The sequence below is a fragment of the Notolepis coatsorum genome, assembly GCF_963971535.1.
Source record: "Notolepis coatsorum genome assembly, chromosome: 17".
NCBI classification, from domain to species: Eukaryota; Metazoa; Chordata; class Actinopteri; order Aulopiformes; family Paralepididae; genus Notolepis; species Notolepis coatsorum.
The window spans coordinates 96,814,299-96,830,983 of NC_140181.1; the positions used below are offsets into that span (position 1 = coordinate 96,814,299).

The following is a 16,685-nucleotide window of genomic DNA, read 5'->3' on the forward strand; positions in this document are numbered from 1 at the left end:
ATATCAGACCTTTTGTTCAATAGGCGTTTCTATTTGTGTAGTTGGTTTATCATTATTTCCCCGCTATTTTGCACTGAGTCATCACTTACATACTTTTCCAGTGTTTTTGACTATTTACATAGTCAATACAATGTTGTTCAGCCTCACAATGCTATTGGATAGTAAATGTGTTTATAGGTCCCACATTCTGGCCTCTGAAGTTGATAATGTCAATTTAATTTGGGCCTTACATGGTTGGAAGTCTATGGAAGCGATGAATCAGCACAAAATGGCTACAAAATATCTCTATAAGGGAAAAGCATGAATAATGGTCTGATGAACTCTTTAGGGTAAGAATTACATGGATCATGCATGTCAAAAAAAGGTAGTAATGCATTAATTATTTTCTTAATTATTAATGATTACCATTAGAGGGCAGTATGGAGCCACTCGAAACAACTAAACCCAAAATGAAAGCCTCTTCTTGTTGATCATTTTAAATACACAATCTTGTAAATAGAGATTGGCTGAAAAAGATAATCACTTTGGTGCATGAATTAGTAGATTTCAACTACAATAAATACTTTCTCTTGGGTATTTCCTGGTTGTTAAATAGTAAATACTTCAACTACAAACATAATACACTACAAACCTTTTTATTTTATTTCAAGAAATCTTGCCAAGCCTAATTTTGCCACAATATCTTACTTGGTTCAAGCACATTTGCTCAAAACTCATTTTTATTTCTTATTTTTGCAGCAGTGCACAGAGTTCTCTCTCCTGATTGGTACTGAGACCTATGTTACTGACCAAACACACTATATCAGTGATGTCTGTCGGAATGTAGAGCTATTGTTATAACATGTAGAGCACTTGTTTGAACCAAATAGTACCTTAAGTACCTTTTCTAAGTTTAAAATAACAAAACATCTGATAATTCTCCATGTTGTCCACCAGGGGTCCCTACCGGGCATGTGCACCATGCGGCAGTTGCAGTTGTCCACCAGGTAGCGAGTTTCACAGTCTATACGACAGGCCGTGATGCTGTAACTGTCAAAGAAGTCCGAGTCCATCGGAGATACCTTACAGTCTCCCCAGGGCGGAGGCAGGTATATCAGCTGGAACAAACACAGTAAAGTCACAGTGAATGTCACGGAATAGTGACTTTAACCCTTTCACTACCAAACTACAGAAGGTTAACCTTTTACTACCACACTACAGACGGATAACCTTTTGTAGTGTGGTTGTGAAAGGGTTAATACTTTGTCTTGTGGCAGTGAAAGGGTTAACCTTCTGTATTGTCGCAGTGAAAGGCTTAACCCTTTGGTAGTGTGGTAGTGAAAAGGTTAATGTTCCGTTCCTCCGCAGTACAGTTCTGCCTCTGTAACGGGGAAGCCCGTGAGTCCATCCACAGTCACAGAAACAGGGGTGTTGACAAGTGACTGTGGCATTACGGGCTGGTAAGTTAAACTCACTTCCTCATAATAGGGTTAACAGACGCATAGGTACGGTACATAGGGGTGAATTCACTTCTTAGTGCAGCGGCCTGTGTCGTCGCCCGCGGTGCGGGAGCATCCCCTGTTCGACTCCCCCTCGGGACATTAACATTTAACATCAACACAACGCAGACCAATATGATCCGTCACACCTCCCTTTGTTACCGTAGAAACATAAATGGTAAATGGTGCATTTATGTAGCACTTTCATCCAAAGCGCTTTACAATTTGTTCCTCACATTTTTACCCATTCACTCACACATTCACACACTGACGGCGGAGGCGACCGTGCAAGGTGGTGACCTGCTCATCGGGAGCAGTTTAGGGGTTAAGTGTCCAGGACACTTCGACACGCTGCCCGGGAGGAGTGGGAATCCAACTGGGAACCTCCGGATTACCAGACGACTGCTCTATCCAGTGGCGGCTCTACCACTAGGGGCGCTCGGGCGCCGCCCCCCCTCAGCTCCTACCCTGGTTATATGAGAGAACAAGAAAAATAAGTTTTTAGTTTTTAGTTTTAAAGCCCTATAAATAATATAAACATGTTTAAAATTAATATGTGCTGAAGGGTCTGCAATTAGGTAAAATTAGACCTAAAATAATCCCCCTTTAAGTTAATATGTGGGAGTTAAGTTATTATTTACCACATAATGTTACACTGTCTGCCTATTGATGGCATCTCAGGTTATATGACGGTGCTGCCATCTAGTGGGCCAGAGGTGGTAGTGTTCCCTCGTATCTGCGTCACTTCCTCTAATGAGCTTGTTGACGTTGAACTTGACCGGACACCCAGCGAGAGCAGACGTACACCCAGCGTTGCTCTCGTTAACGTTATAGTTTGACGGTGACCAAGTATGTAAAGTGGCTTACCAAGCGGACATTATACCACCAAGAGAGAGTGAGTTTTAGTACCCAGCTAATTTGATGTTTAGTAAACGTCTGGGATTAGCATATTACAGCGGACTATAGTATTCCCCATCTATCGTTACCAGTTAGCCGAAGCTAGCTAGCTCGGCGCTAATACCTAAAGTAGCTTCGGCTCATGCTTCGATAGCTGCTCTATACTGGACATATCAGTCGATATATAACACAGACCAGAGAACATTTAGATAGGGTCTGTGTCGCTGTAAAAGGACACAACTAGTCCTAAGAAGTAGCCATAGCAGTAGCCTGTGGTACAGAGGGGACCAGCGTGTCTGCAGCAGCTGTCGGCGTGCGCCGTGCAGCACCACGGAGCGGAGCGAGACACTCGGATCCACCACAGCGGTGCATCTGGTCTGCAGGAGCAGACTGGTGGCGCCTATTGGACCGGGCAGCGTCTTCCCGCCCTCATCACCACGCAGCGGTCTACTACTCCTCATCACAGAACTCATCCGGGTCCTTTTCTCACCCCCCAGGATTATTAACTCTCTCCATCTCTCTCATCCTGCAGAGGGAATTGTTCCTCTGACAGTGGTAACCGCGGCAACGTTTGGCCAGAACACTTTAATAGAACTATTTGGGCGCCCATCTAAATTTAGTAATAGTATTTAATTAGGCATTGTGTAACGTGATAACAATATTTTGTATGTATCTTTTTTCCCCTTTTTTGCTTATATAAAAGCATTATGATTCAAACAGTTTCCTCGCTCTTTCTAGTTTAGGTGACTCCATTTTAAGTTATTCACTCAGTTGTGTATTTGGTACAATTAGTTTAAGAGTTAAGGCATCCTACCACACCCCCTAAGGTGATAATTATATACAGTCCTCTAAGCTCCCGCACAATTTGGTCCTTCGAACCGGATTTAAACCAGATAGGATGTCACGAAAGAGCGAGGTAGGTTCAAAGGGTCCCCCCCCCCTTCCCTGAAGGGAAGACACGTGCTCCTAGGGAGCGTAGATTACCCTCCCGACTAGATGACTGTGTCCTGGGTACACCCAGTAGCCCTAGTTCGGAGAGCAATCAGCATGTGCTAAACACATCAGCTGACCGGACAGTAGGGGACTTTACAACCCAGACGGCAGGCACACCCCAGCTAGTAGAGGGTGCTGCTGCCACACCACAGTTAGATCAGACGGCAGGCACACCCCAGCTAGTAGAGGGTGCTGCTGCCACACCGCAGTTAGATCAGACTCTGAGAACAGAGTCAGACCCGACTGACACCCCCCAGCGGCCTGAAGAGAAGAAGAGACACCAGGTGGCAGTCTCGTGTAGTAAAGACATAACTACCTTCTCGCCACTGGATACCGCCAACCAAGATGAGTATGAGCAAGATGAGCCTGAAGAAGAAGAGGAGAGTGACTCCGCTGAAAACGACTCGCAACCTGGAGAGGATATCAATCCCCCAGACAGAGTGGAGCCACGCGGCAGGCAGGACTTCAATCACTTCCAACCAGGAGAGTTCTTCCTAGACACTCGCAGAACTAGTAGGCCCCCCAGCAGAGCACAAAGCAGAGGGAGCGTTACCAGCCAAACAGAATTCATATTCCAATGCATGCAACAACAACGCGAAGATGCGCTCGACAGAGAGAGAAGAGCCGCGGAAGCACTGGAGCGGGAGCGCGATAGAGCGGCAGCCCAGGCCTTGGAGTACACCCGGCTCGCTACCGCCCAACTGCAATCGGCCTCTGCCTCCAGGCAATCATCAAGAGCATCCACTAGGAATAACTCACCCCAGCGCCGCCAGCCTGAAAGGGAGGAGCACCCGGCTACGTATCCCCGACCCCGAACAAGGGACAAGGCCGACTCCGAAGACCTGGAAAGGCGACTGGCTCGTCTGCAGGAGGAATATACGGCACCAAGAGAGGTGCCACCCCGCTCTCAATGTGAGCGGCTACCCGCCACACACAGAGCAACCTCCAGATCCCATCAACATTGGCCCGTAACTGCACTGGCCCCTAGGTACGACCCGCTCCCACAGCGCCCACCAGGGAGCGCCATCCCATTCTTCAAAGACAATTCTAGAAGTCAGTACCATGACATGAGGATGTGTCTGGAGTTCCTCCTGGGCGCCGCCAACCACAGCGAGCAACAGAAGTTCCTCGAGCTGTCTATGCACTGTACGCTGCCTGCGGCCAAGCTCATATGCACTGCCAACGCATACTCCCCCACCCCCTATACTTCGTCTCTCCAGGCCCTGGACGAGCGCTGGGGACGCCCGTGGGACCACATATTGGAGGAGATCCACGAGCTGGGAGAAATGGCAGACATAAAGGACGACCACGCCCTGGACGCATACTCCTTGAAGGTACAGGCTCTGGTGAGCCTCCTGACGTTTCAAGGAGCCGCCGGCCGCACTGAGCTCTATGCAGGCTCCAACGTAGAACGCTTCGTCAGGAAGCTTCCAAAGGAAAGGGAAGAGAGGTTCCGACGGGAACACGAGCGTCTCCACCCCCAACAGCCACTGTCTACCCTGATGGAGCTCTCAGAGTTCCTGAAGTCGGAGATGAGGCACATCCGCCTCCCCAAGCGGGAAGAGCCGAGAGGCAGTGGACGAGACAAGTCCGACCGAACGGGGCGGCCCGTTAGGGTGCTGACCACCGTACATGAAACCAGATCAAAGGAGCACCAAGGGCCCCCGAAAGGCCAACGAGGCTTCTCCTCCCAGAAGAAAGGAGAGAAGAAGACTCCGCCGCCATGCCAGTGCTGCACAGAGGTCCACTGGCTAGACAACTGTCCCGTGTTCAAGGAGAAGACTACAGAGGAAAAGAAACAGTGGATAATAGAGAATAAGCGGTGCTGGAAGTGCGCCCGTGAGCACAGAGCAAAGGACTGCACCCTCAAGGGACCCTGCAGACAGAGCGGGTGCGGGAAGATCCACCTCACGGCCCTCCACGACCTCAACAATAGAGACGACAAGGCTAAGCCTTATGTGGCGGAAGTCCGTGATGAGCCCTCTAGAGAGCTACGCAACTACTACGTGGGCCCCGTGAGGGGCAGCACTCCCCGCGTGCTGTTGAAGATTGTGCCGGTGGTCCTGCGGAACCGCGACAAGACTCTGGAGACCTACGCGGTTATTGACGATGGCTCGGAGCGCACGCTGCTGATGCGTGAGGCTGCCATCGCCCTTGGACTCGTGGGCGACGCAGAGGAGCTGGATCTCCTCACCATCCAACCAGGGCGCACCACTATTCAAGGAGAAAGTGTGGCCCTCACCCTCACACCGGCCGGACGGCCGAAGGAAGTCTTCAAAGTGAGCCGCGTATTCACAGCTGCCGGGTTGTGCCTCTCCAGTTACGGCTACCCGATGGAGTCCCTCATGAAGAGGTACCCACATCTCCGTAATCTGGGGATCAACGCTGCAATGGAGGTGAAGCCCACCCTCCTGCTCGGCTCCGATAATGTGAACCTCACTTTACCCAAGCACATCATCCCGGGTCCACCCGGATGTCCCGTCGCCCTGGAGACTCCGCTAGGCTGGACCCTGCAGGGCCCCATCAGTCTAAGAAATCTGAACGCCCGTCAGACCCACTGCCTCTTCATTGGAGCGGGGCACGAAGACGAGGCATTGCTGGAGAATGTTCAGAGGTTATGGCAGCTGGACATTGCTCCATACAAAAATGAGAAGATACACACTCGCTCCAAAGAAGATAAGGCGGCGATGGATCTTCTCCAAGCCAAGACCAAGCGTGTCTGCGTGCGCGGTGTCCTCAGATACGCCACACCGCTCTTGAGAAGAGAGCCCATGCCGACCTTCAAGGTTCCCCCAGGAGTAGCGAAGCCGTGTCTGCTTAGCACTGAAAGAAGACTCAGCAGAGACCCCGAGACGGCTGCCGCCTACGCCACAGAAATGAGCAAGCTCATAGAGTCTGGACTCGTCAGGAGGCTGAAGCCTGAGGAGGCGGAAAGGAGTACCGAGTCATGGTACCTTCCACACCATAACGTTAAGCACAACGGAAAGAACAGAGTGGTCTTTAATTGCAGCTTTCAAGTGCGCCAGCAGAACCTCAACCGCTATCTCCTGCCCGGTCCGACTCTGACCCCTCCTCTCCTCGGAGTCATGGTGCGCTTCCGACGACAGAAGACCGCCATCAGTGGCGACATCAAACGCATGTTCCATCAGGTGTGTTTGCTCGACGAAGATAAGCCACTCATGAGGTTCTTGTGGAGAGAAAACCCAGACGACCCGGAACCGTCCATCTATCAGTGGGAGGTGCTGCCCTTCGGGACGACCTGCAGCCCGTGTTGCGCCACCTACGCCCTGCAGCTTCATGTCGACGACGGCGCCGCACCCCCCGGAGTCTCCGATGCTGTCCACCACAGTTTCTATGTGGACAACTGCCTCCACAGCGTGGAGACCGCGGAAGAGGCCTACAAGCTGGTGCATGACATACGCACCTTCCTGGCCACCGCTGGCTTTGAGGTCCGCCAGTGGGCCACCAACGACCCTGAGGTCGTCCGAGACCTCCCAGACGAAGCGAAGGCTGACAGCAGCGAGACCTGGCTCTCCCAGTCAAGTGAGGACGCCCAGGAAATGACTCTGGGTCTCCTCTGGCGTTTCAAGTCTGACACCCTGTGTTACCGGCAAAAGAAAATCGAAACTCGCCATTACGTAACCAGGAGGTCGATCTACAGTACTCTGGCGAGTCAATATGACCCGTTGGGTTACATCAACCCCTACACGACTCGTGCCAAGGCTCTGGTCAGCGAGCTGTGGACTGAGGCGAAGGGATGGGATGACCCCCTACCAGAGACACTCGGGGCGAAGTGGAAGAAGTGGGAAGAAGAGCTCCCCACCCTCCAACAGATCGAGTTTCCCAGGAGCTACTTTCCCTCGAGCGTCAGTCTGACCGGCAGCCAGCTCTCCCTTCATGTATTCTGTGACGCGTCTGAGAAGGCATATGGTGCAGTAGCGTACCTGCGCGCGGTGGAGCCCGACGACACAGTCCACGTCTCCTTCATTCTTGCACGCTCAAGAGTTGCACCCAAGAAGCAGCAATCCATTCCCCGGCTGGAGCTCTGCGCAGCTCTAAGTGGAGCCCAGTTGGGAAAGATGCTGAAGGAAGAGCTGCACCTCCCCCTTCACGTGGTGTCGATGTGGTCTGACTCCACAACAGTCATCCAGTGGATCCAGTCGACTTCGTGCAGATATAAAGTATTCGTGGGAACAAGGGTGACAGAGATCCAAGAACTTGTGGGGATCAGCTGCTGGCGATACGTTTCGACAGATGTCAACCCGGCGGACGTGATCACCAGAGGTGCGACCCTCGAGGAATTGGCACGTCCCAACCTCTACCACCGTGGACCCGACTACCTACGCAAGCCAGAAGAAGACTGGTCTTCTCCTCCAAACTTGGAGAACGCAGAGGTGGAGGTGGAACTTAAGAAGTCCATCTTCTGCGGCCTCACTGGACTCCAAGACCCTTCAAATACTGACGGTCCCAAGGTTGAGGATTGCCAGACCCTAGAAGAGCTCCAAGTACGTACCTTCCACCACCGGAACCCCGGTCCCGGAGACCCGACCCCTCTCAGCGCCGACGACTACGCCGCAGCTGAGATCATGTTGCTGCAGAGGGTGCAGCGTGAGGTCTTCCAGATCGAGATGGCGTGCTTGGGACGGAAGATGGAGCTACCAAGAGACAGCAAGCTGAGGCTACTGGCCCCCGAACTGGACGAGAAAGACCTCATACGTGTCGGAGGCCGCCTACGACGGGCTCAGGGCCTCACTGAGGACAGCAAACACCCCATCCTACTCCCCTCGAAGCATCCGGTGACTAACTTGGTGATTCGTCACTATGACACCAAATTGTATCACCCTGGAGCGGAGCGGCTCTTCGCGGAGCTCAGGAGAAGGTTCTGGATACTTCGCGGCCGGGAGGCTGTGCGGCGTTACCAACGGTCATGCACAGACTGCCAGAAGCTCAGAGCCCAACCCATCATGCCACGAATGGCTGACCTCCCATCCTGCCGCCTCCGTCTCCAAGAAGCGCCCTTCCACAACACGGGCATGGACTGCTTCGGGCCCTTCACCATCAAGGCGGAGATCGGGAGAGCAACTGCTAAGAGATGGGGAATCATCTTCAAGTGCCTCACCACGAGAGCCTTCCATCTCGAGGTGCTGGCTGAAATGACAACAGACAGCTTCCTCCAGTCATTCCGTCGATTTACTGGAAGGAGAGGGCGACCCCATACCTTATGGTCTGATCACGGGATGAATTTCAAGGGAGGAGAAGCTGAACTCATCAAGAGTTACCACCAGATGAGTGAGGAGTTGAGGGACGAGCTGGCCTCCCAACAGGTCACCTTCTCCTACAACCCTCCAAATGCACCCCACTTCGGTGGAACGTGGGAGAGAGAGGTCAAGTCAGTAAAGGCTGCTCTAGCAGCCGCGCTCAGAGGACAGGTTCCGAAGGCAGAGGTCTTCAACACCGTGCTGGTGGAGATTGAAGCCATTCTGAATTCCAAGCCACTGGGGTACGTCAGTAGCGACGCGGCCGATCTCGACCCCATAACACCCAACAGCCTTTTGATGGGGCGGCGAGACGCGGCCCTTCCCTTTGCGGTCTACGCCTCCACCGAGATCATCGGCAGAAGACAATGGAGGTATAGTCAGGCTTTAGCCGACCAATTCTGGAAGAGGTTCACCACCGAATATCTCCCATCGCTGCAAGGCCGCCGCAAGTGGATCACTGAAAGAGGCAACCTAGAACCAGGAACCCCAGTCATGATCGTGGATCAGGCGCTTCCCCGAGCCCGCTGGCTCACCGGAGGGGTGAAGAGTGTGGTAAAAGGGCAAGACGGAAGAGTCCGCTCGGCTATCGTGGATGTCGGAGGAAGAACATACCACAGACCAGTGGCTCGACTGATCCGACTACCCCCGTACTCTGACTCTGACCAGCCTGAGTGACTACTAGACATTCAGCAGACCTCAGTACTGATTAGCGCCGCAAATCAGGGGGCGGCTGTGCTGAAGGGTCTGCAATTAGGTAAAATTAGACCTAAAATAATCCCCCTTTAAGTTAATATGTGGGAGTTAAGTTATTATTTACCACATAATGTTACACTGTCTGCCTATTGATGGCATCTCAGGTTATATGACGGTGCTGCCATCTAGTGGGCCAGAGGTGGTAGTGTTCCCTCGTATCTGCGTCACTTCCTCTAATGAGCTTGTTGACGTTGAACTTGACCGGACACCCAGCGAGAGCAGACGTACACCCAGCGTTGCTCTCGTTAACGTTATAGTTTGACGGTGACCAAGTATGTAAAGTGGCTTACCAAGCGGACATTATACCACCAAGAGAGAGTGAGTTTTAGTACCCAGCTAATTTGATGTTTAGTAAACGTCTGGGATTAGCATATTACAGCGGACTATAGTATTCCCCATCTATCGTTACCAGTTAGCCGAAGCTAGCTAGCTCGGCGCTAATACCTAAAGTAGCTTCGGCTCATGCTTCGATAGCTGCTCTATACTGGACATATCAGTCGATATATAACACAGACCAGAGAACATTTAGATAGGGTCTGTGTCGCTGTAAAAGGACACAACTAGTCCTAAGAAGTAGCCATAGCAGTAGCCTGTGGTACAGAGGGGACCAGCGTGTCTGCAGCAGCTGTCGGCGTGCGCCGTGCAGCACCACGGAGCGGAGCGAGACACTCGGATCCACCACAGCGGTGCATCTGGTCTGCAGGAGCAGACTGGTGGCGCCTATTGGACCGGGCAGCGTCTTCCCGCCCTCATCACCACGCAGCGGTCTACTACTCCTCATCACAGAACTCATCCGGGTCCTTTTCTCACCCCCCAGGATTATTAACTCTCTCCATCTCTCTCATCCTGCAGAGGGAATTGTTCCTCTGACAGTGGTAACCGCGACAACGTTTGGCCAGAACACTTTAATAGAACTATTTGGGCGCCCATCTAAATTTAGTAATAGTATTTAATTAGGCATTGTGTAACGTGATAACAATATTTTGTATGTATCTTTTTTCCCCTTTTTTGCTTATATAAAAGCATTATGATTCAAACAGTTTCCTCGCTCTTTCTAGTTTAGGTGACTCCATTTTAAGTTATTCACTCAGTTGTGTATTTGGTACAATTAGTTTAAGAGTTAAGGCATCCTACCACACCCCCTAAGGTGATAATTATATACAGTCCTCTAAGCTCCCGCACAAATAATATTTACTCATTTTAAGTATGTTTGTGTTTCCAATGCACAATATAACGTTATTATATTAAAAAAGAAATACTTGTTTTCTTGAACAGGAAGTGACTTTTTTTTTTATTTTTTCGTATTTCTCGCCCGGGCTAGAAGCGATAGCGCTCTGAGTGCGCGTCACAGTTTGATCGCTGTCTCCGTCACAGCCAATCAGTGCATACGGCGTTGTGCGTTGAAATATGACTATTATGTTGGAATCCGAGCGCGATTTGAAGCGGTCTAGGCAGCAGCGTGAACTTCCGTGAAGAATTTCCATAGCCGCATTTCGCGGAGATGCTCTCTGATTGGCCGACGCCAGTATTTTTTTCCATGGCAGAATTTCACAGAGACGATCTCTGATTGGCCGAATCCAATTTCTAATGTTCCAATTCTAGCTTCTAGCTTGGTTCCTAGGTTGGTCCTAGGTTGGTCGGTGGAGATAGTTGTGTTGTTGTGAGATGCATGCAGCTGTTTGTCTTAGACGAGCGTGCCGTGACTGCAAGTTCTTTAGACTGTTAAGCTTAGGCACTCTTTCAAAGTTGGTTAAGGTTAGAGTTTGTCTTAGAGCATGGCGATAGAACGCCAGGTAGTTTGCAGTCTGTTCGAGCGGAAATGGACAAAGGAATGTACTTGTTGAGTGTTGTGCTAACGAGCTCAGCTAACACTTGGCTAACAAGCTATATGGCGGATTATACACGTTTATCAAGCTCTCCTGCCCTGGACGTTTCAACTAAACAGTGTCTCTCTCTCTCTCTCTCTCTCTCTCTCTCTCTCTCTCTCTCTCTCTCTCTCTCTCTCTCTCTCTCTCTCTCTCTCTCTCTCTCTCTCTGTGCTTAACGTTAACGTTTGTAAATAGTTTTTTTTAGGAGCAGTACTACTGCTGGCCATTCATGAAGCGAGACATTGCTGATTGTTTATTTATTTTATAACACAAGACTATGACTACCAACTGCCTAGCCAGCCGTGTATCAATCTTGGATGCAATAATAACGTTACTTACCACACTCAAGTTCAAGTTCAAGTTCTTTAATAGTTGTCATACAGAAGTACAGAATACTTTCATACAAAATGCTTCTTACTGTTACGCTCCAGAGACTGTGCTAGACAAGATAGTATCAAATAACATAATAACATAATATAGCATGAATTTAGAAGAAGAAAATGAGGTCACAGTTGTTCGGTATAGACATATGTACAATGTTCTGAGTTACCATATAATATACAATACACAATACTATGCAGTGTACTAATGTACAGTACTATCTAGTGCAAAGCAGAAATGGGATGAGGTACAATTTTAGGTACAATTTACAGTAAGGTGTACGAGTTGTAGTGCAATCCTTCATCCATAAATATAAAGTGTGGGGAGTGGGTGCTACAGTGTGTTTGTTTAAAGTGGGTGTGTGCTATAAAGTGTGTGTAGTGGGTGCTACAGTGTGTTTGTTTAAAGTGAGTGTGTGCGTGTGGATGTGTGTGCTATGTGTGTTTGGTGGTTGTTGTTGTGTAGTGTTCATTCATTGTTCGTTTAGCAGCCTGATGGCCTGGGGATAGAAGCTACTTCTGAGTCTTTCTGTGCTCGCCTTGAGACTCCTGTATCGCTTGCCTGACGGCAGCAGTTCAAAGAGGCAGTTGTTCGGGTGGCTCGAGTCCTTAATAATTCTCTTAGCCTTCCCCTTGCAACGCTTGTAGTAAATGTTCTGGAGGGTGGGGAGCCCCCCTCCAATTGTGCGTTCGGCTGAACGTGTCACTCTTTGTAGTCTGCTTTGGTCTTTTGCAGTGCTATTCCCAAACCAGGAGGTGATGTTGCCGGTCAAGATGCTCTCTATTGTACATGAGTAGAAGTTCTTAAGGATCTTCTGGCTGACTTGGAACTTCCTTAGGCGCCTGAGGAAGTAGAGGCGTTGTCGTGCCTTCTTCACCACACTGTTAATGTGTATGGTCCATTTCAAGTCCTCGGATATGTGGGCTCCGAGGTACTTGAAGCTGTTGACTCTCTCAACCGGTGCCCCGTCGATGCTGAGGGGGCTGTAGTCCTTGACCCCCGACCTCCTGAAGTCCACAATCATCTCCTTTGTTTTGCTGACGTTCAGGGAGAGGCTGTTTTCCTGGCACCATCCCGCCAGGACCTTGACCTCTTCCAGGTAGGCCCTCTCGTCGTTGGCAGAGATCAGGCCCACCACCACTGTGTCGTCAGCAAATTTGACGATTGTATTGCTACTCCACTGAGCCACACAGTCGTGTGTGTACAGGGAGTAGAGGAGGGGACTCAGAACACAGCCCTGGGGGGCCCCTATGTTGAGGGTGATGGATGAGGAGGTGCAGTTGCCTGCTCTCACCACCTGGGGTCTGCCAGTCAGGAAGTCCAAGACCCACTGGCAGAGGTCATAGCCCAAGCCCAGGTCCCTGAGCTTGGCTATGAGTATGGAGGGGACTATGGTATTGAATGCCGAGCTGTAGTCGATGAATAGCATTCTCACATAGTTCCCCTGCCTCTTGTCCAGGTGTGATGCTGCTGTGTGCAGCACATGGGATATGGCGTCCTCCGTGGACCTGTTGGGGCGGTATGCAAATTGCAGGGGGTCCATGTTGATGGGGAGGGAGGAGCAGATGTAGCCCTTTACTAGCTTCTCAAAGCACTTCATGGCTATGGAGGTGAGAGCTACAGGGCGGTAGTCGTTGAGGCAAGCAGGCTTGGATTTTTTGGGTACAGGGATAATAGTGGACTTCTTCAGGCAGGTGGGGATGACAGCCTGTTCTAAGGACAGGTTAAATATGTCAGTGAATACTGGGGCCAGTTGGTCGGCACAGACTTTTAGGACGCGGCCGGGGATGCCGTCCGGACCTGCTGCCTTCCTGATATTCACTTTTTTAAAGGTCCGCCTCACCTCATGCTCTGTTACCCTGAACACTGCGCCTCCATCAGCAGCCGACCCCCCCCCCCCCCATTGCCGAGGCTTGTGAGCTGGTGTTGTTATCACCAGCATCAAACCTCGCATAGAAGGTATTGAGGTCGTTTGCTAAGGAGATGTCATTGTTCAGTTTGAGGGAGGCGCCTTTGTAGTCTGTCATCGTTTTGAGCCCCTGCCACATAGCTCTAGAGTCAGCTTGTTCAAACTGGAGTTCAATTTTATCCCTGTAGCGCCGTTTGGCCTCTGACACTGTCCTCCTTACGTTGTGTTGCGCCACCTTGTGGTCATTCATGTTGCCTGCCACTAGGCCGTCATTGTATGCTTTGGTGCGCTCTCTCAGAGCTTCACGGACGGATTTGTCTACCCAGGGTTTTTGATTTGGGTAAACTTTCATTTTGGTAGTGGGGATTGTTTCTTTCACCCTAGTACAGACATAGTCCAGCACTGTCTCCGTGTAGGCATTAATGTTATCTGTGTCGCGGAATACAATCCAGTCTGTGTTGTGGAACACTGACCGGATCGTATCCTCTGACGTCACATCCCATTTCTGCACCTCTCGCGAGACTACGGGAGTACTTTTAATTCTTTGTCTGTACTTTGGTGTAAGGAAAATGGATGCGTGATCTGACTTGCCAAAGCCACTATCAGAATGAGCCTTGTAGCCACCTTTAAATTGCGTGTAACAGTGATCTAGGATGTTACCGCCTCTGGTGTTGCAAGTCACATGCTGGTAGAAATCAGGCAATACCTTTCTCAGATTGGCGCTATTGAAATCTCCCAGTACCAAAATGGCGGCGTTAACGTTCGTCGCTTGTATACTATTTACCTCGTCATGGAGTCTGGAGAGCGCGGCGTTGTTGTTGGCTTGCGGTGGAATATACACTCCGACCAGGATGATCGCCGTTAACTCCCTCGGGAGGAAGAAAGGACGACACTTGATGGTTATATATTCCAGTTCTGGGGAGCAGTGATTGGATAATTCCTTCACATTCGTTGGATCACTCCAATTTTTGTTAAACATGAAGGCAATACCTCCACCACGTTGTTTACCGGACTCTGATTGTGTCCGATCCTTCCTATGGATAAAGAAGTGATCCACTGGTTGAATCGCGTGATCTGGAACCTCCGGTGTTAGCCATGTTTCGGTGAAGCAAAGGACATTGCAGTCCCTAACGTCTCTTTGATATTGAATCCTTGCTCGGATGTCATCCAGTTTATTGTCTATTGATTGTACATTGGCTAGCAATATACTGGGAAGTGGTGTACGGTGTCGTCTGGATCTCAGTCTGTTCCGGACCCCGGCTCTCTTTCCTCGTCTTCGCGGCGGCTTCTGGTGGTCTTGTCCATGGCCGGCATAACAAAGGATCTCGGCGGGCCATTTCTGCTGTTCAGCGATCCGATCCAGAGAGCAATCCAAACGGTAAGTTTTTCTTAATCCAATGTCAATGATTGACTGACGGTCATACACATATAATGCACCAACAGTTGGTGCAAATAAAACTCCTAATACTATAAAAATTAACAAAATAAAGCACAGTCTCGTCGGAGCGATCAGAAAGGCAGCCATCAGAGCAGCGCCAGGTTGACGACTATGTCGATGGCTCATTGATTTAACTACTGCAGCTCTCTCGGATTGAAAATATGTGGATTATGGCTTGTTCAATATCGTCTATGTTTGAATGAATGAATGAATGAGAACTTTATTAACAGATTGCAGAATGGGTACAATACAGTACAGCTCAATACACACAATTGTTAAGGGGATGCAGACCAGAGAAAGACGTTTGTCTTGTTTACATCAGGGTCCCAGATTTTTGATTCATATCGATAGTTTAATAGCTAGCCTTGGCTCGTTTAACAATATGCAAAATATGTGTACAGCCCTGTACTCATACTGAAGTTATTCTTGGTATATAATAGGTCTGATTGTGTAACGAATCGATTCCACGTCGCGCTGTGTGTGAGAGAGAGAAGGAGAGAGGGAGAGATCTGCCTGTGTTTGTAGACGGGCGAGTTTTGTTTCTAACTTTTCTATTTATATATTGTGTTTCAAGTTGTGAATTAGAGTCTAGACTATACTTTATTTGACTGGTTGTGTGTTGTTGTAGTAACAGCTGAGCGACTCGTTCATAAGAGCCGATTCATTGCCGTGAGCGTGAGTCGAATCGCTCACGTCTTGCCATGAGTGTTGTGTGGTACTGTACTGTACATGTTTGCATTTTGCAAAATGTTTGGTATAGCGCCCCTAGTGGCGAAGTACCCACCGGCCGCCACTGGCTCTATCTCCCGAGCCACTGTCGCCCCAAACATCAAACAGCCAACTAACTTGTATAGTGAAGTCACTACCCGGCCTCTGTGGATTACCACACTGGCCTCCAGACACATTAATAGTGTGTGTTGTAAAAGTCCAGAGATAGTACTGTCACCCTGTGCTCAGTGATGCAGTGATGCATTGTAAAGTCTGATGGCTGTCGGAATGAAGGACGTCCTGTGCCGTTCAGTGCTACAGTACATCTTGGGAGTCTGAACGTGCTCCTTCTGTCAGCCAAGTCTGTGTATAGTGGGTGGGAGGGGTTGTCCCTGATGGCATGGGTATTGGTTGCTACACAGTATGTCAACCAATCAGTGTTTCCCCTGTTGATTGTGCATGGGTTTCACACATGTGCGTGCACACATGCACACACACGCAAACACACACAAACACACACAGACATACACACACAGATGATTTCACAGCAGCGTTGCAAAATATTCAGCAGTGGCACTGGTGACACATGAGGGGAAACACTGTCAATGTGTTGTCAATGGTCAATTGCACTGCTGCTGTTTCTAGTGTAGAACATTAATTCAATGAGAAGTTTTTGAATGGATAGCCCCTTGAGATGTAGCATGTCATTTTCAAGGGTAAAACACATCGCAAATACACAGATGATAATACACAGATACAGATAATAATACACAGATACAGATAATAATACACAGATACAGACAGCCCACCCTCTCTCACCCACACCCCCAGCCCTCAGCTGTTGTACAAGAAACATTGGCTACAATGACCAAAACAACGAATCAATTACATTCACATAAGGAGCAATCAAACAACTAAACACAAATAAACTGAAGAATGTAAGTATGCACTCATTAAAAGCACAAACTGGTTGTTTGTCCTGAAGCAGTGCAAAAGAGGTAA

At 49.6% G+C, this 16,685-nt stretch overlaps 1 protein-coding gene across 1 annotated transcript in view; it reads right to left on the reverse strand.

Annotated features, from left to right (window-relative positions):
- The window catches only part of LOC311243577 (acid-sensing ion channel 1-like), a gene marked incomplete at its 3' end in the record, with an annotated part of 214,241 nt that overhangs the window by 11,225 nt on the left and 186,331 nt on the right, over positions 1–16,685 (reverse strand). Inside the window, exon 5 of the mRNA XM_084332848.1 lies at positions 947–1,097. Coding sequence (XP_084188974.1) covers positions 947–1,097 — 151 coding nt within the window. The remainder of the gene's footprint in view (positions 1–946; positions 1,098–16,685) is intronic.